At 52.7% G+C, this 22,090-nt stretch overlaps 7 protein-coding genes across 7 annotated transcripts; 3 read left to right on the forward strand and 4 right to left on the reverse strand.

The window, feature by feature from the left end:
- Positions 1-99: 99 nt before the first annotated feature.
- On the reverse strand, positions 100-2,982 carry CC1G_12956 (hypothetical protein; the record flags this gene model as incomplete). Its single annotated transcript, XM_001830936.2, has 3 exons — positions 100-383; positions 451-2,905; positions 2,959-2,982. The coding sequence occupies 3 exons, from the start codon at positions 2,980-2,982 to the stop codon at positions 100-102; spliced, it is 2,763 nt and encodes a 920-aa protein (XP_001830988.2).
- Positions 2,983-2,992: 10 nt separating this feature from the next.
- CC1G_14301 (hypothetical protein) lies at positions 2,993-3,376 on the reverse strand (the record flags this gene model as incomplete). Its single annotated transcript, XM_002911724.1, has 1 exon — positions 2,993-3,376. The coding sequence occupies one exon, from the start codon at positions 3,374-3,376 to the stop codon at positions 2,993-2,995; it is 384 nt and encodes a 127-aa protein (XP_002911770.1).
- A 774-nt stretch (positions 3,377-4,150) lies between these two features.
- Positions 4,151-8,272, forward strand: CC1G_12957 (hypothetical protein; the record flags this gene model as incomplete). The annotated part of the gene is made up of 13 exons (XM_001830937.2): positions 4,151-4,261; positions 4,314-4,622; positions 4,676-4,903; positions 4,962-5,171; positions 5,234-5,429; positions 5,480-6,207; positions 6,264-6,323; positions 6,378-6,458; positions 6,509-6,698; positions 6,834-7,305; positions 7,359-7,591; positions 7,642-8,178; positions 8,241-8,272. 13 exons carry the CDS (start codon positions 4,151-4,153, stop codon positions 8,270-8,272), a joined length of 3,387 nt encoding a protein of 1,128 aa, XP_001830989.2.
- Positions 8,273-8,458: 186 nt separating this feature from the next.
- On the reverse strand, positions 8,459-10,899 carry CC1G_14302 (atypical/Alpha protein kinase; the record flags this gene model as incomplete). Its single annotated transcript, XM_002911725.1, has 10 exons — positions 8,459-8,729; positions 8,780-8,831; positions 8,888-9,323; positions 9,375-9,569; positions 9,627-9,764; positions 9,821-9,998; positions 10,055-10,194; positions 10,249-10,586; positions 10,635-10,725; positions 10,780-10,899. The coding sequence occupies 10 exons, from the start codon at positions 10,897-10,899 to the stop codon at positions 8,459-8,461; spliced, it is 1,959 nt and encodes a 652-aa protein (XP_002911771.1).
- A 254-nt stretch (positions 10,900-11,153) lies between these two features.
- Positions 11,154-12,705, reverse strand: CC1G_14303 (hypothetical protein; the record flags this gene model as incomplete). Its single annotated transcript, XM_002911726.1, has 6 exons — positions 11,154-11,538; positions 11,599-11,784; positions 11,837-11,909; positions 11,960-12,426; positions 12,485-12,599; positions 12,657-12,705. The coding sequence occupies 6 exons, from the start codon at positions 12,703-12,705 to the stop codon at positions 11,154-11,156; spliced, it is 1,275 nt and encodes a 424-aa protein (XP_002911772.1).
- A 279-nt stretch (positions 12,706-12,984) lies between these two features.
- On the forward strand, positions 12,985-13,455 carry CC1G_12959 (hypothetical protein; the record flags this gene model as incomplete). The annotated part of the gene is made up of 3 exons (XM_001830939.1): positions 12,985-13,106; positions 13,161-13,232; positions 13,284-13,455. 3 exons carry the CDS (start codon positions 12,985-12,987, stop codon positions 13,453-13,455), a joined length of 366 nt encoding a protein of 121 aa, XP_001830991.1.
- A 5,700-nt stretch (positions 13,456-19,155) lies between these two features.
- On the forward strand, positions 19,156-21,794 carry CC1G_09257 (hypothetical protein; the record flags this gene model as incomplete). Its single annotated transcript, XM_001830940.2, has 8 exons — positions 19,156-19,303; positions 19,364-19,757; positions 19,816-20,215; positions 20,265-20,470; positions 20,519-20,551; positions 20,603-20,867; positions 20,917-21,408; positions 21,465-21,794. The coding sequence occupies 8 exons, from the start codon at positions 19,156-19,158 to the stop codon at positions 21,792-21,794; spliced, it is 2,268 nt and encodes a 755-aa protein (XP_001830992.2).
- Between the last annotated feature and the right edge of the window lie 296 nt (positions 21,795-22,090).

A 22,090-nucleotide genomic window follows, 5' to 3' on the forward strand; every position in this document is an offset into this window, starting at 1 on the left:
AGATACCAATAAACGTGACAAGTAACGATAATATAGCAAAGAATAAGGGAAAGGTACCTCCAAGAAACCGAAAAGAAATGAGGAAAGAGTAACCTCGCCCTAACGACTATGAGACTGGATATGATCTTCAATGAAAGCATTGGACGACGTTTGTATACTCAGGTGGAAATTGCGTATAGGCGTAATGCCTCGCAAGGCTGACTTCCACTGCTGGAATGCAAGAGGCTGGTCCGAGCTCTCCACGCCATTCTCTATGTCCCGTAGTCGTCGCAAATACCAATCCTCCCTCCGGCTGCACCAACGACCGTAGTTGTCTCCGCAATCTGCGCGTTCGTATGCCCGCGAAAGCGGCCACCAAGACTTCATAGCGGTCACCCCCGTTCCTGAAACCCCGTTTACATCAGTAAAAGTGTCCTAAATAATAAATATAAAAGAGGTTACAGTACTCACTCTCGTCGATGCAAAGATACGCCCCGCATATCAAATCGAGCTCTCTTGCCGTCAAGCTGTCGTCCACGTATTCCCTGTTGCCGTTTTGAAGTTGTATAGAGACGGTAGCCCCGCACCCCACAGGTGGTTTCTGCACGTCACCCAAACCAAGTGTTGCGACAGCCAGGCGCCAGATAATCCCCCCACGACGCAGTGCGGCACTCATATGGGGCTGAGCCAGGACCAGAGTTCTAGTATTGATGTAGCTTTCGTAGTCGGCTTTTGTGAACTTATGACGCAATGATCTGACTGGGAGGGGATTGTAGGGAGGCGTGCGGTAAAGAGGGGCGGGGATGTGGTGACGAGGGAAGAAAAGTCGGAAGGGTATCCCTTTTTGCGCGAGGGCAAAGACGATGTCGTCTTCATTGAAGTCCTCAGCCAGACGACACACAAACAGTGCATCCGCTCCACTGAGGACGGCCAGCTTCCAAACCTTGCTTGTCTCTGGGGGGTCGAAATAATAGTAACGAGGGACGCAGTCGGACAGGCCCTTGTCAACAACGTCTACGTTTCCATACTGCGGTATCGAGACAATGCGGAGACTACAAAGGCGAGACCGGTGCTTCAGAGGATGTACGACATCGTCCTTGAGGTCCCAACATCCTGGGTGAGGAGACTTCCGCTTCGAATGGGAGTTTATGAATTGAAGAGCTGATCGATAGTGGATGGACGCGAAGTACTCTTCGGGCTGTTCTTCGTCGTCACAGAGACCAAGCAGGCGATAGAAGTCCCTCCGTGCCCTGGGCCCGTCGTCAGCAGCGATAGAGACTGAGGGCAGTGGAGGGACGAATCCATAGTGAAGCCCCAACGTTTTATTGACCTCGTCTTCCAAACAAGCTGCCAACCAACTTGTCGATACCCGGAACATGCCCTCCTCGTCTTCAACAAGCGTCGTGTTAATGGCCGATGGTTCCTCTGCTAGATTGAGTGGCTCAAAGACAGATATTGACCGACTTCCTCCCGCCTGTGCCACCGCCATCGAAGCTGAAGGAGGTGACTCCTCCACCACCGCACCCACTTCCTCTTCGTCCTCGTCGTCAACATTTGCACTGTAGGCTTGGGTAATCTTTCTCCTCAGCGATTCAGGTAATGGGAGGTCCAAGTCCTCCGGACCCCACTCTTCCAGGTCAATCTCTTCGTCACCCTCGCCAAAATATTCGCAACAGTCCCATTCTCTGCAAAACGCATCGAATATTTTCTGACGGGAGCTGTAAAGGGCCAGGGTGTCTCTCGAGTTCTTTACTCCAGCTGCGACTCGCTCGAATACGTCTGGATCTCTCTCAGAAGGATACCACTCGTACACCCGTACGTTAGCAACCGGCGGGTTGGCTGCCCTATCTTCACGGGACTGACGCTCTGTTGCCGTTTCTTTTTCCATCATCCGCGCATGTAAGCGTTCGTGGCGTTTGAAGTGTTCCACCCAGGCCGGCTCGGGCTTTGCACCTTCGTGGTGTCTTGCACCGAGGGAAGACGTTGTCGGGGGCTTCTCTTCGGCAGGGAGTGGTCGTTCGGGTGGTCCTGTGAGCATTTCGGGAGGAGGGGCCAGGGAACTGTCTGCCGAGGCAACTTCCACAGGTCCCCATCGGTACCACACCGGTATTCCATGATTCACCAACCACGAAATAGTTGGCTGGTCAACCGGCGGGTTAACGATGTCCACGATACACCCGATTCGGTTTGCGTTGTAGGAGAAATCACTCAAAGAGGAACGAAAAACACCGTCAATCCACGCCATCTCTACCTCTGATTCCAATTCGGCGTGCCACTCTGGGACACGGCTGTTGAGAGTGAAAGTATCGCGTTTCGATTCGCCATACGCAATCAAAAAAGACAGTGCCCCCCACCAAACCGAAAACCAGTCCCTCGAAAACGCGACACACCGGTCATAACTCCTCGGATTTCTGAACGTTTGCTGGTATCCATGAGCCCACGGCAGAAAAGGGAGTACCATGGGAGCCGTGAATTTTGACTTGAGTTTGGTGACAGCGCCGAATAGCTCGGCCTCCAGCTTGGACCAGCTGTGGAGGAAGGAATCGGGCAAACAGTACGTCAAGTCCCCCTCAGTTCCAAGGGTTAGGGGATGGGGGATACGCTTGAGGCGATTGAAAGGGTATCCTTGGTCCCAATACCGCAATGGAACGAAAGCCATCCATCCAAACGGGAGCGTCCACAACCGGGGGGTTGAGATTTCTTCAAAGGTGGGATAACGTTGTCTGAACTTCTCATGTGAGGTCACTTGCGCTGGGCCGTTAGACGACGAGGAGGTAGGTTGACCTAGTGTGCGACGTTTCGCCGGTTGAAACGGGTTTACATTGGCGGAGAGGAAGGGGTCCTCCTGTAAGACAAGCTCCCTGCTGCAGTTCGGAGAGTAATATAACACGCCATGCACCGATTGAAGACGTCCATGTCTCGCGTTCTAATCCCCAATCAGTGTCCAGACTACATGTTCAGAATAACGATTGAACGAACCTGCACAGCACCTGTCCCCCTCATTTCCAAACACTCAAGCACCGATTATCCGAACACAATAGTCCCGGCCGTAGAAGCTGTTAGAAAGCTGCAATATTTCGACGCCTCGACTGCGAGCACGACGAGATATGGGCCTGACTAGCGAATGGCAAGCGGATTTCGACGCCTCGTCAACGAGCACGACGAACTCCGTTAGTATTAGAGGATACACGTAAATGTTGTGACTTCCCAACGCCTCGGCTTCGAGCACGAAGGGATGCAGTCGTAGGTTGTAGTGGAGGAGGTGGTGGTGGTTAATGAGGCCAAGCTCGGTGCCTGAGCCTCCCATAACACCGCCACTGATGGGTTCCCGCGCGAGGACCCTGTTCCTCAGCCACAATGGCTTGTGCTCCTCCACCACCACCACGACGCGGCCCATTCTGGGCAAACTCCTTTGCTTCGTGCTCGGAATCGAGGCGTTGCAAAGGAGGGCCCTACATCGTCTGCTACTGGAGTATGACCATGTGCATCGTGCTCGGAATCGAGGCGTTGCGCAGAGGTCTTTTCGCAAAGTTATTGAAGCCTTATCGTGTTAATTCCCTCGACAAAAAATCTTTGTTCTCAAGGCCGTCGCCGAAGTCTGGGTTCGACTCTGATATCAACGTTCAATGCGCAAGGATGATTCGGCGTTGAATATATGAGGTAACTTTATCGACGCTACTGCTATCCGGCAACTAACTAACCAGTCGTCTTCAAGGCCTGTCGTCTCCAAGGAAGAGAATGTATGGGCCTAACCCTATTCTCCTCCCTCCTAAACCGGCCGGCTACTCTAGCCAGTGAACATCTGGGCTCAATCAGGTCAGATAACGGAGGCGTATATTACAGCAGCATAATTCTGCGGCGATTGGTAGTTTTGGGAGTGCATTAGCTGTGAGAGTGTGTTCTAAACCCCATCTCTTACAAATAAAGAATGTTTGAAAACAATATTTCTCGAAATCATTCGCTTTTGGCTCCCGTATGTGTACGATACCTTTGCCAGTCAAAAGTCCAGGCAGGTTCACCGGTATAGGTCGCGTCGCCACTATTGCTCCCGAAATCCAGGTCACGAGAAATGCGTAGCAAAAATCGCTATTTTCTCGTGACTTCGCCAAGACCAAAGAGGTCTATTAATCCGTCAGCCTTTTCCGTTCACTCGCCGGCTCATTTCCCCCTCATGGACTTCACAACTATTCCATTATTTCGCATTCTCACTCCGTTCCGGACGATAGCGCCCTTGAGCGGCAAACCGTTGGATTTTCATCTAGGTCCAAACTCCCCTTGGCAGGTAACTCACTCCCCCTATTTCCCCAAGGAAGCGAGCTCACGTTTATGCCCAGCAACTGGCGGCTAGCCTGGAAGACTTGGATATAAATATCGCGCGGAGAACAGCTACACCCTGGGGGCCTTACACCCCTGCCGATATACTAGGCTTCCCAGACTCACCCAGCGACTGCGGCCTCGACAGTATCAACGCGCACCGAACCGGCAAAGAGCACAAACTTACCAGCAAGGTGATCGATCCTCTCGCCTCGTACACGACGGCGTGGAAATTATTCGACATTGCAGTTGCTGAGGAAGCGGAGATTTTCGAAACCGGGGCATTACAACACCGCAAATGCGACGGACCATGGATGGGATCCATCGCGGTAAGTCATTGCAACAATCTTAGAAGGCGGTGAGATTCTGAAATCTTTTGCAGTGTCTCACCGAGCTCGAGGATATCCATGCTCTCATCCAGTCCGTGCTCTGCCGACACGAAGCTCTCGACGCCATAGCAGTTACCCCAGCCCGCCCCTTCAGCAACAGGCCCGAGGAAGTCACCGCAATGCTTGCCGATGCTGCAGTGCTCGCAAACTCGGCACGAGTTGGGTTGAGGGTGGTGGAAAACATTGCGCTACTGTCATTTGGCATTAGTCTTATGCTCCAAGTGAGTTTCAATCGTCGATATTTAAGCCCGCGAAAGCCGTAATTAACCTTTTTTCGAGGGCTACACCGACCTTCCTACAGAGATGCGAGACCTACATTTTCTCCAGGCCTCCGGAATCGCGGCTCCCTCCAAGAAAAACGTTCGAAGGGTGATGAAGCAGATAAAGCGCGTCAGAAACGGACTCATGTGCTACACCCTTCTGTCGTCGCTAGTTGTTTTAACCCAGAACATGTTCGACGCCGACCTTTGTCCCGAAGAGATTTTGCACGTATGTTTTTCAACCGCCTTCACTCGTGAATGCCAATTGACACCCCAGCCCAAATCCTTCAGGGCATGCGCCACTTCGGAACAGCCCATCCGTTACAGCTAAGGCAATTGGAAAAGGCTATCAACAAGAGCATCCTAGCCTGTTCAATCGGCGCAATAACACCCTGGCAAAGTTGTGAACTCATTCTCTCATACCTCAAGGAACCCCATATCCAAAAAATCGAGGATTGCCCCACCGCGCGGTTTTACTACTCTCGAGGTTCGTCCTGTCGCTTTCCCATGACAGAATATTCACCGGGCCACCTATAGGGTTGCCGTCTGCTTATGACCCAGACGTTCCTCTAACGTTTGCTTATATCGCGTCGCCGATTCCGCCGTCAATTTCCCTCCCGAGTTCGACGTTCGACTACATCTCAATCGACAGTCAGCCTGTTGTGCCAATCGACCCGCCATCGCCCGAAGACCACTCCGCCGATCCCCTTATTCCGCCTCGCGACACCTCTCAGATTCAAAGCGCTTCTCAGGCGCCACCCGCCCACCAAACGACACCCCAGACGGCTCGAAGTGCTACACCCAATACCAATGTCACGGCCGCAGGGGAAGGGGTAGGACAGGCGGATGACGTTCAGAGTGGACCCGAGGACGATTGCGTTTCCGAGCAGGGTCAGGAGGATCAGGCACAGGCGGATGACGTTCAGAGTGGACCCGAGGACGATTGCGTTTCCGAGCAGGGTCAGGAGGATCAGGCTGAGGATGACAGGTCGAACGAGGTGGTCCCGACGGCCGACGGTGAAGGGGAGAATGGAACAGGGAGAACAAAACCTCGCCTGAAAGACCCGAGCCTCGCGGGAAAAAAAGGTTCAGACAAGCAGTATCCTTCACGTCCCAGGCAACAGCCGGGCCCAACTCGGCCCAGGCAGCAGGCAGTTGAGGTCATTGACCTGTGCATGGACTACGAGGATCTCCATTCGAAACCACCACGGGATCGAAAGCTTCTGGCTAAGAGGATCGTGTCCTCTGTCAAGCTAGGAGGGGAGGTATGTGCATGCAGTACTTTTCATAATTCCACTCCTCACGCAACCTACTCTTCCAGGATACAGGCGACAGGTACGCGCAGACTAAGCCTAGGCTAGACGTAAACACGGTCACAAAGGTACGAATGCACTTGCCGATTGTTGTTCACACTTTTCTCATAATACTTGGCTAGTACTATTCTCCGGGTAAAGGGCTGAAGATCAAGACGTGGAACGGATGCGGAGTCCAGGAAGAATACACTCCCTTCTTTCATGTAATTCATAACAACGCTCTCTCAAACGTTGGGCTGACAATTTTCTGTAGCACAAGTCAGATCACGACGCATGGGCTAGCATTTTCAGCACCTCAGGGGCGAAGGACTCGGCCTCGCCGCCCCCCCACGTAGCGTCGCCCAAGGCATCGCAATTCTATTGTTGTACCGAGCCAGAGTTCCGTAGCCTCTCTGCTGCGAGGGTGCAACAGATCCTTGAAACCCAGTGCATCGTAGTCACGGGTGGGTCGTACATGACCTATCCCTTTGGAATCGATGTCCTGGAGACTTTGGGAGACATTGATGATGAGACGGACGTCCAAGGCACGTTATCACGCTGGAAGTCTATTAATTGCTGGCGCTGACGCGTAGACATAGACCAGTCAATCCCCGTTGTAGACGGTGACTTCCAAGTTCGCGTTTGCACAGGTTCGGCCAGACAAATCTTCGAGGCGTCTTTGGCGTCGGGACGCAAACGCAAGGCGTGCAACGGACTCTCGTTTCCACTCCGTCATGCTGCCGTCCTTCCTTCTCCTTATTCGAGCGACGTCCGTGCCTTTTTGCGGACCAGATCCGAGGAAGGGTGTATCGACGAGCTGCCTGTGAAGGACATACGATTCGGTTTGGCGGCGACAGAAGGGGCACATCACTATTGGCATATCGATAATCGTGGGGAGTGTACGTACGTCTCAGTGCTGGCGGGTCAGAAACTTTGGGCAGTTGCTAGGCCATTGGATGGGAACTGGTGGGCCTCACTTGATGCCTTCACAGGGGAGGACTTCAGGGTGACAGAGTTGGATTGCTCGAAATGGGAGACTGAAATGGTCCGGTTAGACCCAGGGGACACAGTGTAAGCCTCGTGTTTAATTTGGCTGAAAGAGACTTTCACTGATGCCATTCAAGAATCATGCCTCCTGTCACTCTCCATGCAGTGTTCACGAGCGCTCATTCGGCGTGTCATGGCGGCCATTTCCTGGCGAGGTCTTGTCTGAAAAGGACAGTGACTGGAATGGTTCACACTTTCTTCGAAGGCAGTGTGATAACAAACATTGATCACCCGTCTTTCCAGTCTCGAGTAAACTCGTACGCGTGTTTCCTTTACAAGACACTAGGCATCGGAGACACGCAGGACAACGGTGCGACGTCTGATGGTTGAACATGGCGGGGTTACTCATGAGCAGAACAGATATTCCCCACCTCCCAGACATTGATACTCCTCAGGGCCTTTACGACCTCACCTTGGTAGCCTGCGCAATGGAAATCCAAGAGATCATATGCCCGCTAAGCTATCAACCGGCCTCGAGGGAAGACTGGGGCGACTATGTTAAACCCTCTCGCCTTGGCGACCTCCTCTACAAGAGCAACATTTCTGCAACGTCCCACACCTCCCGGGTCCAGACGGTTTGGGCTCGTGGCCGCATTCACGAAGCGTTGAAAAGTGTTTACGGCGGGGTTGTCATGACTAGCCCAGAGGGCGAGGAGATTGACGGATGGCACCTCTTGTTTTTCCCAATGCTCGGGTGGCTTCTGAAGGCCCTCAAGTGTTATTATAATCGCTCAAGGCCCCGGTTAGACATCGACGAGTCACTTTTTTCCAGGCAGCTCGAGTGGGTGACAAAGGCTTTCCCGTCAGCCGCAGAAGAAACGGATGCCCTGAGCGAAAGAGAGGTCAAATCTGTGCTCCCGCCCTTACCAGCTTTCACCGTGGCCAGAAAAGAGAAAGGTATGCTTTTCCCAGTTATCGCAAAGTCTGTCTGCTGACATGCCTCCAGCGAGGACGCGTAGGAAAAACACCACCAGCGACAGCATCTTCATGAGTGGTCTGAGGGACGGTGACATACTTTTTTTCTCAGCCTACAACTCGATTATGAACGTCTCAACGAGGTCGAGGGTTTTGGGATCAGCAGGGGAAAAGAGGAAAGAGATGGCATAGTAGAGGACATAGGGCGTTAGGATTACATTGAATGTGATTACTTTTTATTTTTCAGACCTAGAGCGGCTGTTCAGGAGGTGAGAAGGCTATTGATTGCCATGACCCCACGAGGAGACGCGGTTCGGCGTTTCTTCTTGGGTCGGGAAGGAGAAGCAGGGTCATCCTGACCCTGGTGTCCGGGCTCTTCGAAAGGGTCGTCCGCTGTATATTGAAGGAACTTGAGTCCGAGCGCATTGCAGTACTGGTTCTGACTGCAATCCTGGAGGTGCTTGTCGATAACAATCTTGATCTTGCTGGGCCCGCCGTCCCAATAGACGGGACTATCTTTTGCTTTGGATAACCTGGGAGGACGTCAGAGGGGAAGGTTACTGCTGAAACAAAGGAGACTCACGTGTGACATTGGGGGTCAACCAGACAAACACGGCCGGAAGAATCACGCCCTCCTGTAAGTTCCCTAGGTCAATAAGGCCACGGAAGGAGCACAGGGAGGACCCCGAACCTTGGAGGTCACAAAAGACGAGGTCGCCCCCGGAGTACACATATGAGAAGTGCGCAAACGCGTGGACTGCAGCGGTTATAGCGTCTTCTGGGGGGCCCATCTCGTCGTTGCCAGTGAACTTGCGGAATGGTGGATCGAAGGGGCCACAGCGTAGCAAAGGTGTTGCGAGAAACCAGTGGTGGGGGAGGTGGGCCTGGGTGTCAGGCTTTGGGATCAAGGACCCAAAAATAGCTTCCTTGAAGTCGAAACAGAAGTTGGGGATTTTAACATTGAGATCTTGTGCCAACTGGTCGAATGCTTGCTTGAAATACTGTCCTTTGCACATGAGAACGTACTCGGCTCGAAGGAGGAGTCGGGCATTGTGGGGGGAAAGCTGCTGGTCTTGGAGGACTGCAACCGCATATTCCTTCCAGCCAGTAGAAGTAGCCATTCGTCCCTGTAGAGAGCTCAGCATGGTTGGGAAACGTCAGCATGATGGGGTACTAACGTAGTAGGCGTATTTGCTGGTCCCTTTCCCAATGAAGCCGGGGTTGGTACTATTAGCTTCCAAGTTCTTGGAAACCAGTATGGTCTCCGTTTTTTCAAGTGTTGAGGCTTGAGACCACGATATGTCAGCACCATTCTCAGTAGAGGCGGTGACACGAAGGAAAGTGACTTCTACAAGAGGAGGGTCTCTGGAGAACTGAGGGGAAGGCTCGCTTGGGCGGGCGCTAGCCCTCATGTACACGCTTCGACGTACCACCTGCTGAGCAGACGGACGTGAATGCAACACCCGTGCACTGGCCTTGGACTGCGCGGGAGGTACCGCACTTTTGGCTGTGGACTGCCTGAGGGGGATAGCAGACTGGAGGCCTTCAGAAACCCCCGAAATGTAGTCCTGCATTTCACAAGTATTATGAGTAGGAGGAAACAAAAGCGTCGGGAATGACGAACCGATTTCTCATCAAAAGCAAACCATATCTCAATATGGCGGTCTGCGACTTGGGAAGGTTTGAGAAAGTTTTCCTGGACCAGGTAGTTGAAAAGGGCCAGAATGCTATCGTTTTTGTCGAAGTGATCGATGGAGACGGCCTTATTCGTGCCTTCTTGGAGGTGGACGGTTACCTCCTCCCTTTGGTGTGAAACTGGTCAGAAGATATGACCTTGGGGATAGAGATGTCTGCTCACCAACTGGGCTCATTACGCTCGGTGTCTGGGGACAACTTCAGCAATCGGTTGTGAGTGCGACCAAGGAGGCACGCATATCCCTCGACAACCTTCGTCGCCGCAGGTTGGATAAAAGTATGCCCTTCCCTGGTGCCGGGAACCTGGGACAAACGGTGACGTGTGAGGATGGAAAAGCAAAGGTGATAGCGACGCACAGGCCTGAGTCCTTTGTGGTTTGAGAGGTAGAGGGTGCTCGAAATGCGGATGGCGACTTTTTTGTTTTTTTCCCTTTCGAGGCTTGCTTTTTTGGCAGCGTTGTATTGGTGGGCCTTGGCCAGGTTACTGAACAACACAGGATTAGGCCCGGTACCAGTGACCCTTGGCTTTTGCCCGAGCCTTGTGCCACTCGCGCTCTGCTGATAGGACAGAGCACGCTCCAGCAGCTGCTGGGACTGAGGATTTGTGGCGGCAGAGCCATCAGCGGAGGCGGCGAGGAGCTGCTGGGAAGCGCGGGGATCCTGAAGTAACTCCAGCGGAGCGCTACCGCCCGCCTCTGGTAGTCTGTCAGTTGAAGAATCAAAAGGGATATTGATTAACCTACTATAAAACGCAACACATAGGTTGCACAGAGGCCCGTTGGATAAGGTGGGAAGATCTCCATAGACGCCGCAGCCAGAGCACTGGGGCTTCTCCTATAGGTGTCGGGAGTAAACAACGAGCACTGGCTGCGCAAGGAATTGACTAACGTTAAGCTGGGAAACCAAGAGGGAGGAGAGACCAGGAGTGCGAGCACGGCATTTGGGACAGGGCGGGTTTTCAAGTCGGAAGAACCGATGGTGGCATGTGGGACAAGTGGTCTGACTCATTGTAGAGGATAGAGGTGACGCCAGCGAGAGAGGTGAAAAGTTGAGACAGGACGAAGAGAAGAAGCGAAACGAGAAAAAAAAACCCTTTTAAAGACACCAGACCATGTCCCCGTAGCTAGCAACAGGGCATGTCCTCTACAATCGGGATGCTGGGCCGAAAATGGTCAAGTTCACAAGTGCGTTCACAGTGACGGGGTCTAAGGAACCATGTGTTTATTTATGGAGGATACGTCTCTTTTGAAGTGGCGAAAGGTCTAATCTAAAGGAGTGAGGGCTACTCGAAGGGCTCTAAAGACATCCCAGACATTCGCAGTACTGACGTCGGCTATAGTTAGCCCCAGCTGATTTGCGAGAGCGTCCTCGAATTGAGCTGCCAGTTCATCTTCCACAAACTTAAGGAGGTCTTCGCCACCCATAGCCCTCTGGAGGTCTCGGACAACCTCCAGCTGATCATCTTCGAGTGGCTGGAGCAAATTCTGCCCGCCCCACTCCTCGTAGAAGATGAAGGCTTCGTCTCGAGAGCACCCTGAAGGACCGGCCTTGTCTTTGTCCTTGCGCATCTTTGCCCCGTTTCTGAAAGTGCAAAACTCATCGAGAGTTCGCTGGAGCATCCGGGACCAGAGCCAACGGACTAGGGCCCTGGGCATGTTCTCATAAGAAAGATGGTACAACAAAAGGCGAAGAATATGAAGGACCTACACTTGAAAGGCATCCGTGGTGTTGAAGACGTTCTCTTCCAGCCCCTTGGTGTAGACACTATGGGCGTTATTACCCCAGTCAAGGCGCAGTCGGAGCCACGCCCGTTCAATGGAAATGTTGTGCACACTGCGCATGTAACGGACGGCTGGAAGCTCGTCAACAGGGATTTCGGGAACGAAGATTTCGCTACAAAGAGGTCAATAGGTGAAGCAAGAAGGAGACATTGAAGAGACCGCACCGCAAAGCATTGGCCAGCCCAAAGGTTTGGGTAGTTTCAGAGCCGCAATCCATGGAGAGCTGAAGCGGGAGCCCTGGGGGAGGCTAAGCAGTCAAGAACTCGCGGGTAGACCTGGCAGCATACCTTTGTATTTCTCGACGAGAAGGAGAAACAGATACCCGATCACGTTATTCAAACGGTTATTGGGTACAACCCATGCCGCCAGCCAGCGGCCTGTTGCATCATCAACAAAGGCATAAACAGGAAAGCCAATCCGGGAGAGCTTGTCGTGTCCGTCTGCAGCCCAGCGTTCATGTATGCCGACGGGAACCTTCTTGAAGCGGTATATACGCTTGGAATTGGGGCTGCGGTAGACAAACCCTTCTGGATCGTGGATGTGCATGACATCTGTGATAAGGTGACGGGGGATGTGCTTTTGGAAGCGAAAAGCAATCAGGTCTTGGACAGTGGACTTGCCATGACTCTTGGTAGGGTCTGTTTCAAGGATCTGTAACACGAGGTGTTGTACCTCTTCAAAGGTCCAGGTAACCTGTTTGGAGCGGCTGCCATAGAGCTTGAGCTCATTTCGACGCTTCTTGACTGTGTTTATGCTTCGTAGAAAGGGGTAGAGTTAGTGGTGAGAGCTGGGAGTGGAAGGATAGGGCGTACTGCATGTTAATGCCATGCTCAACGGATAGTCGCCTCTGGATGTGCTTGTTGGACGATATTCCGGCCATGTGATAGGCTCTAAGAATGTCGGCAAACCATTTATCCGAGGCCTTGGCTAAAGGAGGAGAGGAGTGAGCGGGAGAGGTTTGAGGACGAAAGAAACGGGACATACGGACTGGAGGGAACTGGTTTCGTCCCTCAGGGTTTCGGTTGTGCGACATGGAGTGGTAGGGAGTGGAGGGAAAAAAAGTCATGAGATGAATATGGGCCAGCTTTTGTAGCTCGAATTCCCAGGTGAGTCAGCAGACCCCAATGGGCGACCGGCGACCCCTGGGGGACACATGGCCAGATCGAGCCGGGGAAACATAGTTTCATTCGCTTATCATTCACGTGAACCCTGCAAACAAAGCAAAAAGGAGAGAGGGTGGGTTGTGAGAGGGTCTCAATCTGTCCTGATCCCCTATTAATGCACTCTCTCTAGTGCTTGACTTCTCCAGGTCATGAACGTTACAGGCGAAGGCGCAGAGTCTTGCACACACACCACACCTTGCGGCGGAAGGCTGCAGTCCCCGAACACGTGTAGCCAGCATGGCAACAAGGCTGCCCACTCTGGTGGGGCTAGGTGAGTGTGTCCTGGGGCTCTTGCCAGAGGTGTTGACGGGTTAAATGCGTTCAGGACGAGCCTTACCGAGTCGGACGGCGGGGCCTATGCGCATAGAAGCAGACAGGACGAAGAAGGCAGTGGCACGTACGTAACGGATCGACTAAGGTACTCTCACGTCGTTCAACTTTGATGCAGGGCGGATATAACAGTTGTCGATGATGGAACTGAAGTAGAAGGGGTGAACTGGCAGGCGATACTCCAGCACAAGTTCCAAGAGGCGCCGTATTACTATTTTGCTGCGAGCTCAGTGGCAAACAAGACGGTGGAGAGATTGTGGAGAGAGGTGGCAGGCAGAACGAATGAGTAGCACGTTAACCTTGCTGAAGTAGTATCTCTAAGAAAGTCGACCCCAAGTTAATGATATGGTCTACATACAGGCTACATCTGATTCCAGACTATTGATAAGTGCAACTACAGGTGCGTTCGCATCTCAAGGTCACGAGAATCTGGTCTTCCTGGAGGCCAGATTCTCGTGACCTTGAGAAGACTTGGCAGAGGGCCGAAGCATCGCGCCCATTGCCTTTCTAGGCCTTGCCAGCCCCACCCCCCCCCCCCCCCCGAAGAACGACGTGGCGATTGAGTTTCGTGATGTCATGTGCGTTGGATGAATGCATGCTGGACTTTCCTTAGCTGGGCTGAGGGTCTGGGTGTAGTTGTTGGGTAGACGCCTGAATGGGAAAGCGTGACAAAAGCGTGACAGCATGGGACCCCATCAGACTTTGATGGTGAGTTTGTGGTGTGAAAATAGACTTTGTCCCCTGGGCCAACGGTAGATGAGGCACTAGCTTGGCAAACGTCGGGCATCACCAATCAATTCGGGCTGGGCGAGGTGAGGCGGCGGGGTGGCCTCCGTGCACCGAGAGAATATGAGGGGATATGCGACCCCGTACCGGGCATTTCTAGATGGTAAACCCAAGGTAAGCTTGGGGAGGGTCCCGGGGACGACATTCTCATTAGCAAATCCCGGACACTAATAGCTGGTGGGATATCGTTGCCGCGCTGTTTGGTAGCTCAGTAGCATTGTTCAGACATATTGCGATTGACCTCAGCAACATGTATGGGAGTGCATTGGGAGCTGGAGTCGCGGGGTACAAGATGATGGATTGATGGGGAACACACCGCCGACGCGCGAGTTGCTCCCGTTGCACTCCACTGAATTCCTGAATCTTCGTAGCATTGAAGTAAAGCACTAACCGAAACTGCAGAAAAGTAAGTCCAAAGGGGACGGCGGGACGCCACTTCCCTAAGAAGATTGGAAGATTGTGTGCTGACACAGCACACCGCCGCTCAAGTCACCATCAGCAAGAGCATCGCGTACAATGTCGATTGGGGGGTCTGGTATACCACTAATTCTCTAATTACCTAGTGATTGCAGCCTCAAGGGGGACTCGAAGACCCTAGGCGAGCCGACTGCATCAGCGTCGCCGCCGTACAGGCTCCTTTCGGAGGCTGTTCCCAGGATCGTAGAATACCGATCGAACGATACCACGAGCGACGACCTTCCGGGCGCAGAACACCACTGATAGACGCAATAGGCATCCACCCAAGGAGGATTTAGCGCGGGTGAAATACAGCACACACACTCGCCGCTTGACGCAGGGCCCACACTGGCACCGCGACAGCTTGGGGTCGACTTGCAATCAGAGAACACTATTCCACGTGGCCACCCGTCATCCCGTCCGCCTTCAGCCCTGTCAAACACCCTGGCTTCGCGCCTTTTTGTCCGGTAACTTACCTTATTTGGGGGATGTCCGATGTTCGGGGGCTCTTATCCCACGAATTCAGCCCCGGGCCCTTCGTGGAGACTGGAGAGAGTGTCTCTGGCTTGTCGTGATCAATCCAAACGAGCGGGCGAAGTTCGCACCTTTTTGTCTGTTTGGGTTTTTGGCAAGAGATTTGAGCGGGAGACGCTTCTTAGGCGCGACTGGGCCCGCTCAGTTCAGACTGGTACGGACTCCCCCACCTTGCTATTATGTAGTGGGATTCAATTCGTCCCCCCAGAGTTACCCTTTCGTCGGAGTACATAGGTGGTGCGAGTCGTAGTCTGTATTGGAGGCTGGAGCTGGCCGCTGGGCCTGGAGAACCCGAAGGAGAATTGTGTGAGAGGTGTGAAAATTCTGCGAATTTGAATTGGCGGATGTTTCTTTGATGCGGATTCCGGAGGGGTCGTCGACGCGGCTGGGGAAAGATAGGGGTGCCATGATCGAATACTTGGCCTTGGGCTCTGGTCTGGCTTGGTGGAATGGAGTGCTTATCGCGGAATGTAAGTAGCTTCGACTCGGAAGTTCCTGGTTCTGTTCTAGGTTTCACGCTCGAGAAGATACTTAGTGCTGATTTCTCGAACGCCTCGAGGTGGATTATTGGATACCCGTGGCATGTCCAAGAGCCTGGCAGGCGGGTAATATGGGGTCTGATCTCAGAAGGCTGAGAGGCGCGCTAATTAAGTTGGCGCGAACGTCATGCGTTACGCACTGACACTTCGACGAAGATGATTGAATTATACCACGCGCCTTCGATGAGGAACGTTAACCTAAAGCTAAGAATGTTTTACTCACTGCTTAGAGGGGGAGCCAGGTCCTGGGCAACTGAGCTATCGACTATCGAGCATCTTCCCTTCGAACACACTTGGTCTGAAGAAAGACGGGGTGGAAGCGATCCATCGACCAATTTAAATCCAAAGTCCTATTCTATCCGCGAGAGTCCTATTCCAAGTTGTCTTGAGCTAAACAAAAGCTAAATGAAGCCCGATCGACGTGCGTCCTGGTAGTCTTAATTATGCGCTTTCTCCTTCCATCCTTCCAATCTTCGCGAAGTACCTTTATAGACCCTTAGGTCCAAACCTTTATCTCCATCCGCCGTTCGTACCTTTGGCTATAGCCTCCTTGTACTAGTACTCAACTCGAAAGTGGATGTACATGTGACAGGGGTGCAAGTAACTAAAAGATGTACTTGAACGTCATGTCTGGAACGAGCACACCATTGAAGCAGCTATCTACTATACCCCTTTTCGTGAAGTTTAAACCTAGGCAGCGGATGGGCGCTTAATTTTTTACTTTTACGGTTCAACGTTTCGACTTTTACCCTGTTCCGTTCAAGTTGTTGTGCAGCGGCGGCGATTGCGGGTTCAACGGATTGCGGATTGCGGACGGTCGGAACGAATAGATGGATGGATGAAGACGTGTTTGTTGTGATTAGTGAAAAGGGTTCGTGGAAAGGTAAGTAGAAGGACCCGAATGAAATGAGGCTGGTGTATGTGTGCAGTGTTTGGTGCGAAAGGGGTGTGGAAGGAAAGGAAGGAATGTGTGCTCCACCGACCGAAAGTTCAAAGAACTCGTAAGTACTACTCTCTATCTATGGAAAGAAGAGCTTGTAGTCTATCTATCTATCTATCTATCTATGGCCCCCGAGACCGAGGCGGAGGGTATGATACTGTATCAGGTGGCCTGTCGAGCAGACCTCGTTCCGTTCAATTTGAATGAGGACTGAAGTTCGACATGGAAGCAACGTCTTGCGTTAATGAAAGAACGAGGCATGTAGACGGTTCTGCTGATGTTCGTTCTTTATCCTAAATTATCTTCGATGGCTGGTCATCTTAAAATATCTTCGTTGGAACCATGTTCTGGCCCCTCGACGCGGGTGGAAGTTCTAATTACTTACCTACTTACTTACGCCAGGTTATAATTATGGCTGAATGTACGTATCGATTTCGTGGTTCCGTTAGTACTCGGCGCTCAGCACACACATAGAAGAATAAGTTGCAAGAAACCCGACTTCCTGTCCCTAGAAAACACACTGGCAGCACGTCGAATATAACCCCGACTCCAGTCTCCTTCGAATGGGTGGAATAATCAATTCTTCGTCGTTCGAGGAAATCTCGAATTGGAACTTCAAGGAACGCCGTCTTTTCAGCGCAGGGTAAACATAGAACACCTGGCCTATGTCATAACCTGTTCCAGTTCCATCGAGCGATTACTTACTACTTATTGGTTCCATTGAGTGATTGGAAAGAGCGGGCGCACTAAGTATGTATGTAGTACGTATTGTCCGTCAATGTCACTGCACCGTCAAGATTCAGATAAGGTAGAGGCCACCAGGTACTAGCACCCTTATGTAAGCAGAGGTCTTGGCGCCAAGAGCGGCGAAATTTGGACTTTCGCATTCGAAAAAAAAAGTGAAGCTCCCAGGTATAGTGGAGAGGGGAACTGGGACTATTTCTAAGCCTCGTAATGGTCGAATTACCCATGGTTGGAACTTTTCTGAGGCTACCACAGCCCGTTGCATAGTCATCTGGTAGATGAGGGGCTAAGTTTCCTAAAATGGACGATTGTCTTGGCGCCAAGAGCGGCGAAAAAGTCGTTCCCGAAATTCCTATTTTTCTCTCTCGACGCAGAAGTGCTCAAAACACCATTTGGGGCGTTTTTAGTGTTTTGGAAAAAGTCCTTATTTCTCACCCAAATAAAAATATTTTTTAAAACGGAAAACTGGGAGCTCTTCCAATTCATGAAAGGAAATGTTCCCTGAAGTCAGATACGCGATTGGTATCTTCATCGTGACCCAATAACGCTCGACGTTGGCGGGGATTCTGGCTTACATAAGGGGGTGCGAGTACCTGATGGCCTCTACCTTACCCTTCTTCGCTGTCAATCAACATCAAATCAAACGCCCAACCCTATGTAAGTCAAAGTGGGGGCCGGGGCTGGGGCTGGAGAACAAAAGGATACATATATAGATTGGATTTACGAATTTGTGTGTGGTTCCCTTCCTTGGATCCTTGGGTGGGGAATATTCTATTCTCTCGTGCGTCTGAAACGATTTCGATGTGAATATACTTGGGGTTTGGTAATTGGAATTTGGATCTGCGAGTACGGAAGGAAGGAGGGAAGGAAAGCCCACTGATACATATCTCTGGTAACTTGTTTGAATAGCGGAGGTGACGGACGCGGGAAGATTGGGGTTTTTGGCCTGCGGAGGACGCTGGTGTAATCAGAGTAGGACATACTAGTCCAGGGTCATCGCGTCATAGAGTACTTAATGTTTAACTGTAGCCATCTAGCGCTCGCCAGAGATTACATTTGAGAAGACATGAGGCTCAGGATTAGTCCTAGTCGGATATAAATTCGGAGGGGAACACCAGGGAGACTCGAGAGAGACGCGACTGCAAGTCATCAGCGCGATACGTCGGGTCGATAACGCCGTTCTGCGACCCACAACCCGTTGTGCCTGCACAGTTTCAGAGAAGTTCAGAAATCGGGAAACAGCAAGTAGAGCCCAAGGTTCTTGACATCTCATCAAGGGTAGCGGACGCGTGAGAGATCCCCTCCCCAGGTTCCGTTTCCCAAGTTTTTTCCCAACCCAGCGGTGGATGGAACCGTGGACGTGAACGATCCACGGGCGCGGTTTTCTGATGGGAGATAGTCGCTGAAACAAAATCAAAAAAAGAAAAAGGGGAAAAAGGAAAAAGGGATGCGTTGGTTGGTTGGTTGCATGGATGGAATGCCATGAGAGAAATGGAAATTCCGTCGCGGCTGTTGGTAGTCAAAGCAAAGGTTGCAGGTCATTCTGGCGTTGGTTGCCAGTGGCACAGATGGGAAAGGGACAATTCGTTTTTTTGAGATGGAGCGGAAAAACGACTAGGGTATCCGGTGTATGCGGAGTCTGGGTACATGGAGGAGAGGTGGATGTGTGTGATAAAAAAGAGTGCGAATCGGCGAATAAGATTGGGTTTTGGATCCCGACAACGTGGCTGCGGTGGGAGTTGGCGGGAGCAAGATGTGACTCACGTGGCGGGCTAGGGACGTATGTCCGAGAGGGGTGGGGCCGGGGCCGTGCCGCGTGAGATTTTAGGTCTTGATGGGGAAATGTCGAGGAGCATGCAAACATGCGTGCATGATAGCGTTATGTTTTCGGAAATTGGAAGGGCGAGACGATTGTTGTTTTCAGGCAGCCATATTCTGTGAGTTCTTCTGGCTTTGACTTGTGGAAAACCCCAGACTGAATTCTGCCCGCTATGGTTGCCACAAACAACGGTGACATGTTCCAGTCGTTCCAGCACACGATGCAGCTTCCAGACGAAGGCCCAGGATCGAGCGAAGACGGGTCAGGGCTACACTCGCCAGTATTCGGAGCAGCGTACCCTTCTACGCACGGAGACAGTTGTAAGTTGGGTTGTTGTAAATGGCTTTGTTGTCTATTCTCACCGACTTGCGTCAATTAAGTCCGTGCATATCCTGATCACAGTAACATTGAAGTTCAATACGACTATCCAGCGCACTCGCAACACCTGAGCCAGGGCTACCCCGCCGCGCCCTTTCTGCCGCCATCTCACTCCAATCGCCACCCGCTGCCACTCGAGTTCGATTCCCGCAGCGGCCAGCATGCGACCCAGAACGGAAATCTGGAATGGTATCCCCCTTCAATGGAACGACGGTTGCCTAGCGCTCCTTCTCAAGAACACGTCTATCCCCGCCCAACCGGAAACCCCCCGACGACGACGACAGCCCTCCCACCCCACGCAGAACATTCCACACCAGCTCAGCCCGCTCAGCAACAGCCAGCACCACCACCTGAGCCGCGAAAGCCGTCCCAAGTTGTCATCGCCTGTCGCCAATGGTACCCATTTTCTACTAGTAATCTACCCTTTTTAAACTCACCATATGTCTTTATCCAGCCGTGCTCGCAAAATACGCTGCGATTCCACAAGACCCGTGTGCAACAATTGTGTCCGCAGGAGCAATCAGTGCGAATACGATGCTGTCCCGAAACGCAGAGGTCCGGACAAACGTCCTGGTACACGTCAAAGGTCATGCAAAAAACGTCCAGCAGACGGCTCCATACCGCCACCAGCAAAGAAGAAGAAAACGAATCCTGCTTCTGATCCTGCTAATACCGTCGTCCAGTCCCGTATAAAACCTGAAAATCTGCCGGACCAGCTGAGGTCCCCTATCGCTCCTCGACATCCCTCCGAGAAGCATCTGAATCCTCCGCCCCCTCATCCATATCCATACCATCACCCCCACCCCGTCCCCGTCACCGAGCTCCGTCTGCCGTCCGATCCCGCCTCTATCATGGTTTGTCCCTTTCATCCTCTTCTATGACTTTATCTAACCCAGCTACTAGTCTGACCCTAATGCCGCGAATCGCGCTTATCCCATGGGCTATTATGACCAAGGTTCATATCCTAAACAATCCTCCTTTCGTCCACTCGACGGCAATTCCTTTCAACCTCTAGGAGCACCGCCCCCGCGCCCTTTTGACAGCCAGAAACCGCCTGCCCTTGACATGTCCCATAGGCAGCACTGGGACAGACTCGCCCAGTCCCCGACGTGCGTCCAGCCTTTGATCTCCCTCACTCGTATCTCATTTCCTTTCAGGATCCCCACCATCGTCGAAGAGATGAAGTTTTTGTTCGTAGTTCTTCTATATCGCCATACGTATTCTATCTAACCCTCTTCTAGGATCGATGGAACAGGCCACATGCTTTCCTTTATCAACATCGACAATCTGGCCAAGCGGCTCTGGCAGGAAGAACACCGCACCTCCATCCACCCCGCCTTCATCTATGCCGCCCTCGCCCTCGCCAAACTCATGAAGTCGAGCACCATCGGGGAGAACGCGTCCGGTCTCAACACCGCCATGACCTACCGTAGCGAGGCTCTCCGATCCATCAACGAAAGCAGACAACACCGCTTCTTCGACCTCACCCTCGTCGAGGCCGCACTCGTACGTTCCTTTCATCCTATCTTTATACTCTTCTAAATATGTCTCCAAGATCCTCGCCATCTTTGAATCCTCCGCGCACCCCCAATTCACCCACGAAGGCGCCGCCTCCGCCCTCCAAGACCTCGACGAATTAATAAGCGTGATGGACCTGCCGTCGTACGACCACGCCGACCCGCGCGCCTCGCGCTTCAACAACGACGGCGTGCCGATCATCATGACGCCCACACCCCACCGCGACGGCCCCCCTCGACGCTGCGACTGCCTCAGCCTCCCCGGTGCACTCTCCTCCCCCACGTCCAGCGGCTCGCCCGGTGTCGACTACCATGCCCACGGTGGGCATGGGCAGGGACCGGCGCAGGGCCAGGCGGTGTCGAGGCAGTATACCCCGCCGTGGGACCCCAATTGGACCGCGGAGCAGACGAGGGGCGAGGAGGTCCGCAGGCTTTGCTGGAGCGCGTTGGACCTCGTGTCGAGCTTTTTGGCGCAGTGTGCGGTGGATAACAGGACCCCGCCCAAGTTTTGGATCAGCGGTACCTCGCGGGTGCGTTTCTATACCCTAGTCTTTTGTAAGGTCAGGTACTAATGTTACGGCTGCAGTACGCCCTGTTCTTCCCCGGTGAAGTGCACGACCAAACCCGCTCGACCGTCTCCTCGCCCACCTCCGCCGGTATGCCTTCGGACCTAACGCTCACGCCGAAAGAGTCCATCTGGGCACTGTACTGCCGCAGCATGCTGCTGTGGAACTACTGCCAGCGCTTCCGGGACGACCAGCTCATCCCGTCTGGTCCGCAGGCGGAGGACCAGCGCGCGGAGGAGGTGTGGGAGGCGTGGACGGAGGTGCAGGCTATTGAGGATTCGTTGGATCTGCACAAGTGTAATTTGGATACGGGGATTATGTATCAGACGAGGGAGTATATTCATAAGTGAGTTTTCCTGCGCTCTATCCCATCCCTCCTTTACCCCTCTTCCATTCTATCCCATCCCTCCTCTCTACCCCTCCAAGAACACCAAAACTAACCACCCACCTTCCTCCCTTTACAGCGTCCGAATGGCCGTAACCCAAGCCCTGCGCAGGTTCGTCGTCCCTGCTTCGTCTCTCTCCCCGTACGTTTCAACTCTCATCTAACATGCCTCTTTCCTGTTTTGTGTTGGGACTTTGTAGCTTACAAGGATATGACAGAGCGCAGGCGAGGCAGACTCCTGGACCTGTGTTTAAGAGGTCG

This window comes from Coprinopsis cinerea (assembly GCF_000182895.1).
Source record: "Coprinopsis cinerea okayama7#130 chromosome 3 map unlocalized cont3.3, whole genome shotgun sequence".
Classification (NCBI taxonomy): Eukaryota; Fungi; Basidiomycota; class Agaricomycetes; order Agaricales; family Psathyrellaceae; genus Coprinopsis; species Coprinopsis cinerea.